Genomic DNA, 13,181 nt, shown 5'->3' on the forward strand with positions numbered 1-13,181 from the left:
AAAAGAGAAGAGGAAGACGAAAAGAGTGCAGGGTTAGCAGATAGGAGCTAAGTCTGCTCACACTCCTGCAAGATGAAAAGTGTGTGCTGACCTTTTGCTTTCATTCTAGTCACGGTCATTTCTGTCTTTCCTTTGAAGTCTCTCTCTGCTGTCGTAGATGAAGTCAAGACACAAGAACGGCCTGAACTAAATACAAATCAGCCCGTCTCCCTTCCTGACTCAAAAACTTTCACCAACAGAGACTGCAAATGTCTTCACAACACACACACACACACACACACACACACACACACACACACACACACACACACACACACAGACACACACACACACACACTGCAGTCACATGTGCGGAACATTATGAACAGCAGAGGGAGATTGGCTCAGTCGTCATTGTGGAAGCCGATTATGAGGAGTTTAATTTCATCAGATAAGTACGGTTTCATTTATGAGCAGAAGCTGCTGCAGGCAGGAAGCCTGGCAGGCAATCCAGTTAGACAAGTGCGCCCCCTGCTGGAGGTCATGCTCTACTCCTTTGTGCTCAGCTGGTTCCTGAAGTCTGTCACGCTTCATGGATGTCCTTTCAATGGGGTCTGATGTTAAAGTTTGTTTTTTAATATCTTCTCCCCCTTCCCTGTCCGGATGTCAGCCAGGATGTCCGGGATGGATGGACTGCTGGTGGATCATAATGAGACTGGAATCACTCCCATAGACAACGGGGCTTTTCTACGTTTCTCCCCAACGTCTGCCTCCACGTCGGCGGCCGCCTCCTCTCCAGTACACCAGGGCAACGTCTACGTGTATGTGTGGCTCTTCCTAGGTCTGCTGGTGTTGCTGCTGACACTGCTCATCATCTCCCTCCACAGGCTGAAGAACATCATCTCCTCTTCCTCGTCTGTCCCCGACTGCAGCAGCGAGGGAGGAAGTTCCTTCACCAACATGGAGATCTGCAGCATCTCATCCACTGTCTCAGCACTCTCCACCTGAGACAGATTGGACTCTAGTCTCGCACGTCTAGGGGCTGTTCTTCATGCATCCTTAAATGCAAGTTGAGAACGAGCATGTGCACACATGAGCACTCAAAAAACGTCAGCCACAGCTTAGCTGACGTTATTTGCATATATTCATTAAAGGTGCAAATATTCTGTGCACCACCCGGGGTGTAAAGCTCACAATGTGAAGAGAGGGAACACCTGAACTTCAATAATGAGACAAATAAACCTGATGGCTTGTCCTCTTAATGCAGGGAAACATATTATAAAACTACAGCGATTATATTTTATCCTGAGTTTTACTGTACTTACATTATGATGTAACACAGTTTTAAAGTGAATTTGTGTACATAATGTCTAATCTCTGCAGAATATGATACTTTAAAGAGCATCACGTTGTACAGATGCATGCACCACATATGAAACTTTTAACTGTGAACATGTCAAACTGGTTCCACGTCACCCAGAGTCTGAAGAAGGAGAACAGACTTAGTGCTGTTATGGAGTTGAGAAATTTGGCGTTTGACAGACAGGCAGCCTTTGTTGTTGTCTCTGAGAGACAAATCTACCAGCATCACTTTCTCTTGTGTGTGAATTTATGTAGCATCTGATCCAGGAGGTTTTTTTTCTGAAGCTTCCCAGCAAGTTTGGAATTGAGGAAAATGCCAAAATGAAGATTGCTGCTCCTCATCTACAAGAAGTATTCAGATGGCATGGCAAAGTATATTAAAATATATATGTTGCATTCTTTACTTTCTTTTCTTCAAATTTAGCATTTGCACCAATTATTCGTGTTTGTATCCTTAAGCTGGACAGTTACTCAAAAGACCTGGCTTCCAAGAAGGAAGGCTAGTGAAATCTAAGAAGAAACATGGCTAGTAAATACTCTGTGTGTTTGTTTTAAGATGCTGCAGAAAAAATGATATGTGGACAAATCCCCACAAAGAACTCTTGCAGTGTGGAATATGAATTATCTATCATTCTGATGAAAGATGGAACAATAAAAACTTCTGCAACAAGCAGTGAGGTCCACAAGGGAGAGCGGGGGGATGTGGCCACCCCCCCCCCCCCCATAGACACCCAACTCAATGAATCAATATCGAATACATATACACACACTCTAAATATTAATGAAAAATGAAATTGAATAGATATGTAATGAACTTTTTTCATATTTTAGACACATTTTGAATTGAAATTGAAGTGAAAGCATTTCAATATATTTAGGGAGGTGCTATACAATAACCTCCACAAAAATGATTGCGAGACACACACACACACACACACACACACACACACACACACACACACACACACACACACACACAAGTATCAATCTCAATCATTTTTGTCGAGGTTATTGTTCAGACAGCAAATCGCAAAGCAAAAGGTTCTAAAACTCTAAAAAAATTTGACAAAAACTTCATTAACTTTACTAAATTTTGTCCTCTTACTGAACAACTTGCTTCTCAAGTTTGGGGTAAATCTGTTGGATGTATATTGGTTGTTAAAGGGGCTCTAAGGAAGTTTGAAGTTTTTATGCTCGCGATCGCCACTCAGGCCTAACACGTAACTGCAACTTCAAAAGTAAACTCGTGCATGAGGTGTGCATGCTGTACGTGCATACTCAACGAAAATAACAGCTGAGAAAGTCCAGTGTGTGTGTGTGGCCCGGAGGACAGAAGAACACAGCAAATTAATAAGAATAATGTGCCCCTGTCTCTGCAGCTTCACTTTCTGGTCGACCGGCCGAACGTGCAGTGTATGTGTGGCCTGGAGGACAGGAGAACACGCAACTAATTAATTAAATAATTTGGTTCTGTACCTTTCTCTTCAGCACAGCCGACAAAGGTTTAAGATGGGTCAGTCCTCCTGCATGTTCAGATCATTCCCTTCCCTTGCTTGAAAAATTGTTCCAAAATGAAAGTTGAACCCACATCTTTTTTATCCGTGAATTCAATGCCGTTCGGCGAGTCTCAAATAAAAATTTGGGTGTCTTTTTACTGTAAAAAAAATATACCATTAATGTAAAAAAGAAACTCCAAATAAATTATGATCACACCTGGAATGGAATCCAGGTCTTCTGCATTAAAGTCAGACATCTTACTAGGTGAGCTAAAGCGCCAGTGATGTTCCACCTATCTGTAACATTTATATCTTTGATGACAGCTGAAAACACGTCAATCCAAAGAATGGTTCGGAGCGAAAATGGCTATTTTGTTGCTAATTTGCAGGAAATATCTAGAAGAAAGTTCTACAGAAAGTAGCTAAAGGTCCTCAGAAATGTAGCTAGCTTTGTCACTAGGCGTTAGGAACAGCGACAAAGTCGCTGAGTTGGCACTACCTAACTCTCTGCAGCTAAAGCTACTGATAGCAAATGCTACGGGCTATGCCTGAGCGTGAACGTGCATGAAGCAGCCTGCCCGACCCGAGCAGCTCTCTTTTTCTGTGATTTTACAGAAAAACAGGCAATCACAGTAAAAATGCCAGGGCTCATTCTACAGGACCAGGGCATTGCAGGAGAATGCATGAAGAAGAAATTTATTATATCTATACATGTTTTGGCTGACAAACTTCCGTAGAGTCCCTTTAAAATAAGTTACCACAAGAACCAACTTGGCGTGTCACCCCAACCTTTTCTCTGCCCCCCCCCCCCCCCCCCCACGCCATTTTTCTGGGACCGCCACTGGCAATAAGACCTTAATGCTTCTTCGCTAACGAGGCAAATAGCAGAAAATGATTAAATGTTCAGACCTCAAATTCTTTGCATATTTTATTTTTCTTATGATTTTTTTTCCAACTCACACATGTCATATTTTACATCTTTGCAATAAAACATGAATACAATAGTTTTTAGGGTTTCATAGATCCAAAAATATTTAACCTTTTTTTTTTTTGGATACGTAAGTTGAACCTGTCAGAGTATGTGCATGTTTGATCGTGATGGCTTCACACATACAGTAACGTCTCTCACCTGTCATCCTCCCTCCTCCCCAGGCCTCTATCAGCTACAGAATCATGATATTGCTTACAACTGTGAGGTTGTAAAACTTAGAGTCACACATGAGCTCAACGGTTTAAATACAAACATCAATGCACAAATAACCCCAAAGGGGAATGGACCTAAACGAAAAGGCAGCCGACCAGAAAGAACCAAGCTAATAAATAATGATATGTGATTGGTGCAAAGTGCAAATACAAAACAAACTTTTACATTGAGCTGATTCTCTCTTTTTTCTTAAATAACCAACAAATGTGTGTAAGTAAAGTTTTCCTTTGCTCTTTCGGTCTCATTCAGCTGAGTAAGTATCCCGCCGAGCCTCAACCTAGATTATATGTACATATTTGACAAAAACAATCACTAAATATACAAAGAAAATCTTGTGTTCATCCTCCTTGGTGGCAAGATCTCCGTATTGTTGTCACCAGTTTAAAAAAAAACATAATGAAAAAACATCATTCTTGATGCCACCGCCGTTACCATCAGTCTGGTCAATGTTATATTAATTATTACACAATATTTTACATACAGCAAGTCATTAATAAATTAAAGGTGATAAGCGTAGTTTGTGTAGTGAAATAAAGTGTGACTGAAGGAAGCAGAGTCTTATTTACACAAAATTCTGGTTTAATCCCACTGTGGATCAAAAAAAAAAAAAGAAAAGAAAAAATGATTTGAAATGAACCCGAGCTGATCGAATCAAACAAGACAACATGAAACTAAAACTCAAGGGGAGTTTTTAAGAGTGAATTTAAGATCGAGCCAATAGCACCGGTTTTTAAATACGGGGTAGGGCTGGTGCATTTGTGACCGCTTCTGAATATAGTACATCCATCTGGAATTTAAAGTCCAACCAAACAATTAGAAAAAATGAAATGAGAAAAAAGAAAAGGGAAAACAGGAATTAGTTTTCCCCTCTGTGAAGGAGCAGCAGTTTCAGCCGTCCTGTGAGCGGTGCATGTATGTCCACCTCCTCTTTGTCCCCACGCTGCGATCTTTGTGTTTTATTAGCGAGGTTTGGTGCGTGTCTTCTGGGTTTTATGGGTCACACTCGTGCTCAGAGGAAGCTGCTTCCACCTGCACTGTAACACCCTCAGTCCAAGGGAAGAAGAGTCTAAGGTCCGGTACTAATTCATCTTCGTCTCGGTACCTGTTGTTTCCCCCGTGCTGCAGACACACGGCACAGCGTATCACCTCCTCGCTCCGTCCTCCTCTCCTTCTTGCCTTCCGCCTCAGTACCTGTTCTGGTGCTCGTAGTGCCAGCGGTTGAAGTCGATGTTGAATGCCACGATGCTGCCAGAGGCCATTCCGGTGATTAGAGTCCTGCAAGGAAAACGCACAGAAAATAAAATTGGATTTGAAATCCAAGCCAACAAAATGAAAAATAAACCGACCCAATCTGCCTCTACAACTAAATCCAATCTACTTCAAAGTCAGTGGATATGCTGGTGAGAAGCTGAGGAAGTGCAATGATGAATTAAGAGTGCACTTGGATGAGAAGAAGGTTTTTAGCAGTGTTGCCAACTTAGCGACTTTGTCACCATTTCTAACGACTTTTCAGACCCCCTTAACGACTTTTTTCCAAAAAAGCGCCTAGCCACAAATCTGGCGACATTTCTGACCCCCCTCAGCTACTTTGACTACAACTTTGTAGCCAACTTTACCTGCAGATTAGAGATGCATCTGAAGCAACAGGACCGTCCTTCCTTCCAGAGGATCAGAAAGAAAATGATCTGCGCATGTGTATGCAGCATGATCACGCTACCACCATTGACCAATCAAACCTTTTGTGGGTTTTCACAAGTCCATTATTTGAGATAGCCACCGGAGCTACATAAAGGTTGACCGCTCCTTCCTCCATCCTGCCGCATTTTGGCAGCTGAGCTCGGCTGGCAGCGTTGCACTCACCCATGGCTTCTCGCACCGCTTGTGGTGCATTCAAGGAACATTGGAACTCTATGATGACTTCAATAACGTAGCACATTTAAAACTTTTGTACAAAACAGAATAATACTGTAAGATAAACACCTCAGGTCATTGGCAGTTTGCATGCAATATTTCTGAATACTAAATACGGCCTGCTTCTTTTTACACAAAAGTACTAAAAACGACAAAACCAAACAAAAACTATATATATTTATATATATAAATACTAAAATACTAGGATTCCTAATGTTTTAATTCACTGCGTCACCAACTAACGTAGGAGGGAACGTGTGAGTGAGTCACCACGGTTGGAAGCCCAACTTGCTGTGAGCAAGGATCTGTGGCTGATGAGCGAAAACAAAAACATAAACTTTCTGGACTGAAGCTCCGTCAACATCGGCTGGCGACCGCGATGCGGCTGCATTTCTAAATAAAGCATGTCATTTTGGCGGCGCGCGCAGCTGCAGCTCACGGTTCTGGGAGAAAGAAGCGGGTACGCCTGTCCCATCAACAGCAGGTGGAGCTCACCGCTCCTCCCAACTCACTACCAGAGAGGAAAAAACCCATCGGCTTGGATTATACAGATGGGATTTTGTCCCATCTTGTGGTGAGAAACCTAAATTTAAACAATTTTAAGTGATTTAAACATTTTTTACCCATGTACCTGAGCTTTAAATCAGCTGTGCCCTTCCAAATAAAGGCTTTTCCTTCTGTTACTGCAAGATAGATGGGTGGGCGCAAAAAATACTTTTCTTTTGACATCAGGACACTCAGTGGCAGAAAATTTGATCACACCAACAAATAATCAAAATAAAAGCACAAGCTGCTCTGATTTGTTTTAAGCCGAATCTGTGTTTTTATCCTCCAATGTAAGCAAAAGAAACATTTTGTTGTTTATTTTATCTTTTAGTTTTGTTTCTGGTAAATTAAAGCTGTTGCTGTGTTGGGCAGCTACCACCAGGTGATGCTGCAGCCCCAGCAGCAGCTTCCATCTACCACTAAATGCTTACATCTTGCTCCATTTTAACTTTGACCCATAAAAGAGAAATATTTCTTTTCTTAGCTTGAATTTCTGCACCTGTCCCTAGACATCACCATACATTCAGATTAAGACGTTCCAGCTGGTCCGTACCTCTGGTCATGCGAGAGGTCCATGGCACGGATGCCGGCGTCACAGCCTGGATAGATGTAAAGCTGTTTGAAGTCACATGCCTGCCACACCTCCACAACGCCGTTATCACCTCCTGTCACCAGGTTCTGGCCATCACTACTCAACAAGATAGCCTGCAGAGGGACGCAGTAGAGGAGTTAAAGAGCAGCACCATTAGAAGATGTTCACATCAGCAGTATCTGTGTCTGCCTCACCCGCGTAGAATCATTGACCTCCATTTGTGCAAGCAGTTTTCCATTTATGCTGAAGTTGCAAAAGCGACCTCTTTCGTAATAGATGATGCAATGTCCCTCGCTGGATACGGAGATGAGGCGGGGCCGTTGGCACAGTTCTGGACCCTCCAAGGCCCTCAGCAAGTCTCCTGTGATGGTGTGAACCAGGCACGGGCCCTCTGAGGAACAAGGCAGTATAGAAATGTTTGTTTGTCTCAGCAAGGCTAAGTGTTTTCCAATAATGTTGAAATGAATACAAACCTTTGGCTCCACTGATAACCAATCCCAGCTCCGCACAGACAGACACACACACCACCTCATGGTCGTGTCCTGTCAGCACGGCCCTGGGAGCCGGGTAGTCACCTGAAGGACAAGACGAGTCATAGAAGCAAGACAACAGCCAGAGACACACAGACATGTCCAATGTAGGGTCACTCACTGTTGTTGGGATTGTCCCCTATTATGTGGTGTCGCCCACTCCAGTACCACAGAAGAAGAGTTGCATCTCTGGAGCCCGACACTATGTAGCAGTCTCCTCCGATGTAGGACTCTGACCGGGCCAGGCACGTCACCACATCCCAGTGGCCAAAAACGATCTGGGTCAGCTTTCCTGTGGAGAAGAAGGGGAGGTATTCATGATCGATGCATGAAGGTCACAGCTTCTCACAATTCGTTCAACCTGTTGACTTCTAAAGACAAACAATTCTGCTAGGAAGAGATCATTGGTGAACCTACAATGAAAGCACAAAAAAAAACGACTAACCGGTTTCAGTGGAGTAAACTCGGAAGCTCTTGTCCCAGAAGCCACAGACCAGGATGTAACGGTTGTCCGCGGTAACCACAAAACAGTGTGTGTTGATCTGGATGCTCTGGTCCACCAGGTCAGTGATCTGACGCTTGTTCACACCTGAGTTATTTGCTACACAGGAACACAAAGTATAAACTAATAATGAAGGCAAACCGTTTCACCCTGGCTATGTTTAGCTGCCCTTAAGCTTATTTTAAAGCTGGGGTACAAAAATTACACATTTTAAAATAAATTAAAATGCAGTGTTCTATACGTTCCTAACCGAGCACTTCACTCTCAGACTGCAGGTTTACTGGTGGTTCCCAGAATATCTAAAATAGGATGGGAGGCAGATCTTTTGGTTATCAGGCTCCTCTCTTGTGGAACCAGCTCCCAGCTTTAGTCCGTGAGGCAGACACCTTGTCTACTTTTAAGACTAGGCTTAAAACATTTTTATTTGATAGGGCCTATGGTTAAAATCTGATGTTAGCCTAGATCTGGACAAGTGGGGGAGTAGAGGGAGGTGGAGTGTACAGTCGGTAAAGACGACTCTCCCATGCCCTGCCTCCAACATGCCTCCATCTAAATAGGATAGATTATCCAGAGTTAACTCTGTAGTTATGCTGCTATAGGCTTAGACTGCTGGAGGATACACTGACCACTTTCCACACTCTACTACTTTTTTCCACAATCTGCTCTTTAACAGTATTATTTTCTGTAATTTCAGCTGTTAACTTTATTTTTTCTCTAAATGTTTTTCTCCCCAGAAGAAGCTACAACGATGTTCTGCTGAGCTGTGGTGCCCTCATGGAGGAGGCCATCGTCTTGAACACTGTTGCTAACCATTTAATCATTCTCCCTCTCCTGATAATAACACTTTACTTTCCTTGACATTGAATTTGCTACTACTAGTTTACCCGTTTAATTACAGATTCACTAGGATAAATACAATAAAGTTTATCTCTCACCAAATAGAATATTTACTAAGAAATCACAATGTAACCATAGCAACATTACTTGGTGTGTGTGTGTGTGTGTGTGTGTGTGTGTGTGTGTGTGTGTGTGTGTGTGTGTGTGTGTCTGCTCTGTCTTCTTGATCCCCAGTGAGTCGTGGTGGATGGCTGCTTATATTGAGCCTGGATTCTCTGGAGGTTTCTTCCTGTTAAAAGGGAAGTTTCCTCTCCACTGTCGCTGCATGCTTGCTTAGTATGAGGACTGCTGTAAAGTCACTGACACTAGTCAGTGACTCGATGCAATTTACTGGGTTCCTTATTTAGGAAACTTTTTTCTGATTGGCTTAATGAACTGACCTGAATTGGAATGTTTATTATGTGAAGTGCCTTCAGACGACTCTTGTCGTGATTTGGCGCTATATAAATAAACTTGAATTGAATTAAATGTGACTATCTGACCCTGTTCTATGATATAAAGTAGGTTCTCTTTCATAATTAATATTTCCCTTAGTCCCTCTCCTGCCCTCTACAACTTAGGGCCTGCACGACTTTATTTTTTCTAAAGTCGACAGTCAAGTAATGAAAGTCGAGTCGACTTCGACTAGTCGTTGATGACGTCATACGCCGGAAGCGGGGGGGGGGTCGGGGGGTCGGTCGGTAGGTTCGCTGGAGTTTTTGACAATTAAAATTGCGCCCACATTTTCTAAGTTAACACATCTCTTTTAACAACGGTAGTTTCTGCATCCTACTTCAGCCCTCTCCCCCCTCCCCCTGCGCAGCAGCCGCAAACTCACTGATGCGCCTGCAGCCTCTCGGAGTTCCTGCTGCTCTAAACATTAAAATAATTATTTTCTGTTCCTCACTTCTGATTACCTTCAGTGGTGTCTGTTTGTTGCAACCACCAGGTACAAAAGCGAACATGTTTTTATTTGACTATTTTTCTGTCCTGCCTGTTTATTATCTTCCTGCATCTTCTCTCAATCCTAAAGAAAAACTGCTACCTGCGTTCATATATATTTACCTTATGAGTTACCTTTGAACTGCAGTTCTAAAAGATCTACCGACCGCAAAAACAGCGGAGTGCCGCTGCTCGCCGGCCGACTACAACGGGACCGTTTCGGAGCGGAGCGGAGTGGATAGTGGAATCTTGGGGGTGTGTCACCGGAGGACAACAGGTGATGTGCCTCGCTCCGCAGCAGCGAAATGCATCAGGCACAAATAACAGACAGAAAACATGAAAGGAAATGAGCCGACATGAACGATCGCGTGTTTAATTTGTTTTTGAAGTGGTGACACCTGATTTAGCGGTGCTCAGGACGCAATGTCTGGAGCGCACGTCAACGATCAGAGCTTTGCATGCGCAAACTGGTTAAGATTAGGATGGGGGTGAGGGGAAGGTTAAATTGCAAGAGGGAAAAGGTCTCAGTTTGGTTAAAAGTCCGTTTTACCGCCGGTGTCAGTACCGCATAGCGCGTCGCCTCCGCCTCGATCCAGACACGCAGGGGCTCATCACCCGCTGTCTTCCGAGGACTGCATCTTGTCAGTCATTATCACATGACAGCGACTAGTTGATGACAGGCATAAAAAGTCACTACAGAGCTGTGAAGTCGACTAGTCGACTAGTCGACTAGTTCATACAACCCCTACTACAACTAATCAAGCCTAGAACGTTGACCAATATTATTGCGCATCCACATGAGGGAGCTGTCAATCAACGAGAATACGCAACCCGGTTCACAGCATCCACTGCAGGGGGACGCACTGATGCGCCTATTAGCGTAGAAACACAGACATCATATATATAGATGCAACGTGGGCAAGCGCTGCCTATTGGAACTGTCGTAGCAGTCAACTGCCATCTTGGATGGGTCTATTTTCCCACCCAGTGCATTAAATTCAACTGAGAAGGGTGTTTACCAAACCAAAAAACAAACAAACACACATTTGTTATGCTTTTTCACAAAATCAGACATGTGGTACAGCATGATGGTTAAATTCTAGATACAATGAAATAAAACAAATGTATATATGCTTCTTCTGCACTGACTACAGTTGGGTTTGGAGAGAGGAACCCATCCATTATGGCGGCAACGCTGTTACGCTCTCCAGCGCCCAATGGCGCATCTATGTATTTATGTCTATGGCTTAGAAACGCCACCCTAGCTTGAGCGCTAACTCGACCTGCATTGAATTATTATCAGTCAGTAAACTTAAGCTAACTGTGGAAGGGGAGGCTGAAAAGGGATTCATTTTTTTGTGTACTGGAGCTAAGTGATTAGCGCAGCATTCAACCTCACTATTGTTTTAGCCTGTTGTAGCGTTAGCTGGGGTGTGTTAGCATAGAGCCCCAGATTCCGGCTGGTTTTAGATGTTTCTCTGCTTGAACTCTACAGATTTGATTAAAACGAGTGATTAGAGGTTCCTACAGAACTCTGAAGGCTGAGGAGATATTTCAGGAATTAGAATCAGGTGTGTTTGAGCAGGAACAGATTTAAAACATGCAGCCAAAGCCACAGCTTTAGGAGATGAGAGTTTGGGCAGTTCAAATTTATAAATCTCCTCCTCTCCTTGATGGTGTCGGACCCCAGCTTTAATAAAGGATCAAAAAGAAAACCAGGTAGAAATTATCCATATTTTCTCAGGAGCATCTCTTGTTCTGACCTATGAGAGGGTCCATTTCAATGGGTAGATGATGAGCCTGTTCCAGCGAGTATCCTGGAGCTCCACGCAGGCCTGCAAGGTCACATTTAACAGTCATTAACCAAATAATTAAAACAATATAGCTAAAGCTTCATTATTAGGTCTAATCACCTCATGTGCTCTTTAATGAAACGTCTAAAAGTGTAAATTTAAGTGGCTCGTAGAGCCAGAGTTACATGACCTTCCAAAATTACGACACAGCTGCATAAAACCTCACCAACTGTGTTGTGCCAGCGGTTAACAGCAAATAGCCGACTGCACGTGACAGTGACGGCTGCCGGTATGCTGAGGTGGGGCAGCGTGTTGGCTGCGACGTGGGTGACGGGGGAGTTGGACGGGAACTTGAGCACCATGATGACGTCCTGCTGCATCTGATCCTTGAACATCAGTGGGCTCTGGGGAAGGAAACACTGGTGAGACAGAGAGAGAAAAGGACAGGAAGGAGGAGAAAGGGGGCAGGGAGAGAAGGGAAGGGGTTTGATGGAGGAAAAGGAAAAAAGACAGGACAGATGGGACAGAGGAAGGGACAGGAGAAGGTATATTAGTGGGAGCACAAGGGTCTGAGCAGGTACACACACTGAGGGCAGCTGGTTGGTCGGGGTTCGGGGGGGATCGGGTTGACATGGATGGCTTTGATGTTGAGACACTGAGGTCTCTTACTGCTCGGGGTTGTAGGGAGAGTACAAGGACTCAGACTTAAATAATAAAGATTACAATCACTAGTATGTAATTAAAACCCAACACAACAAGACGTTTCAAAAGCCATCAGTTCCACTAAATACGCAGAAGCTAATTCATCCTGTCAATTTTCCATAGATGTCATTTAAAATACTTTAAAGTTAAATTTTTATTTAGTTCTGAGACACTCTCACCAGGTGCATGGCAGAGGACCGTGGTGGGTGTGGCTCAATCAGCAGCTGGGAGGGTACCTGACCACAGACCTGAATCTGGGTCTCAATCGGCTAAAGGTGGACAGAGAGGTGGAGAAGAGAAAGGTCACACATAATCTAGAAACATAAAATTAAATAAAAAAAAACACACTATCCCTGCCCCTTAATGTTCATGTAAATACACAATTAATGCAAAATAGTCTACTTTGAGTAAAATGAACTTGAAAATTTGCGAAAAAACAAAAAAACATTTTATCCAAGAGTTACTGATTTATGATGACAAATGTTAATCTGCCAAAAAAGGATGGGTCACCATAGAAACCAACCTCACGCTGCAGAGCATCCAGATTGTCCAGGTTTATGGCTCCCTCGTAGGACAGGAAGTTAAACACGTTCAGAGCTCTGACAGCTTCTGGTCCTCGCTGCTTGTAGCCAAATATGAGATCGATCCACTGGTGAAGCTGACACGACACAAATTCGCTCTCCAGCGCCTGAAAACATTTTGAATAAACCGTGTTTGATTTAGAGCGAGAAGACAAGACTAACGGC

At 43.5% G+C, this 13,181-nt stretch overlaps 2 protein-coding genes across 18 annotated transcripts in view; one reads left to right on the forward strand and one right to left on the reverse strand.

Annotated features, from left to right (window-relative positions):
- LOC107386912 (serine-rich and transmembrane domain-containing protein 1) overlaps positions 1–1,737 on the forward strand; it is a 29,133-nt gene extending 27,396 nt beyond the window's left edge. For 3 of the 5 annotated variants that reach the window (XM_054730800.2, XM_015961577.3, XM_015961576.3), the window contains one exon: positions 650–1,737. In XM_054730800.2, coding sequence (XP_054586775.1) covers positions 655–987 — 333 coding nt within the window. In that variant the 5' untranslated portion in view covers positions 650–654 and the 3' untranslated portion in view covers positions 988–1,737. The remainder of the gene's footprint in view (positions 1–649) is intronic. The other 2 variants (XM_070555872.1, XM_054730798.2) reach the window with 2 other exon arrangements.
- Positions 1,738–3,751: 2,014 nt separating this feature from the next.
- nbeaa (neurobeachin a) overlaps positions 3,752–13,181 on the reverse strand; it is a 160,893-nt gene continuing 151,463 nt past the window's right edge. For 10 of the 13 annotated variants that reach the window (XM_054730804.2, XM_054730803.2, XM_054730802.2 and 7 more), the window contains 10 exons: positions 12,959–13,123; positions 12,615–12,704; positions 11,960–12,152; positions 11,704–11,775; positions 8,066–8,221; positions 7,742–7,912; positions 7,564–7,665; positions 7,285–7,481; positions 7,052–7,203; positions 3,752–5,316 (listed from right to left, as the gene is read on the reverse strand). In XM_054730804.2, coding sequence (XP_054586779.1) covers positions 5,226–5,316; positions 7,052–7,203; positions 7,285–7,481; positions 7,564–7,665; positions 7,742–7,912; positions 8,066–8,221; positions 11,704–11,775; positions 11,960–12,152; positions 12,615–12,704; positions 12,959–13,123 — 1,389 coding nt within the window. In that variant the 3' untranslated portion in view covers positions 3,752–5,225. The remainder of the gene's footprint in view (positions 5,317–7,051; positions 7,204–7,284; positions 7,482–7,563; positions 7,666–7,741; positions 7,913–8,065; positions 8,222–11,703; positions 11,776–11,959; positions 12,153–12,614; positions 12,705–12,958; positions 13,124–13,181) is intronic. The other 3 variants (XM_015961588.3, XM_015961587.3, XM_015961582.3) reach the window with 1 other exon arrangement.

This window comes from Nothobranchius furzeri, chromosome 10 (assembly GCF_043380555.1).
Source record: "Nothobranchius furzeri strain GRZ-AD chromosome 10, NfurGRZ-RIMD1, whole genome shotgun sequence".
Taxonomy (NCBI): domain Eukaryota; kingdom Metazoa; phylum Chordata; class Actinopteri; order Cyprinodontiformes; family Nothobranchiidae; genus Nothobranchius; species Nothobranchius furzeri.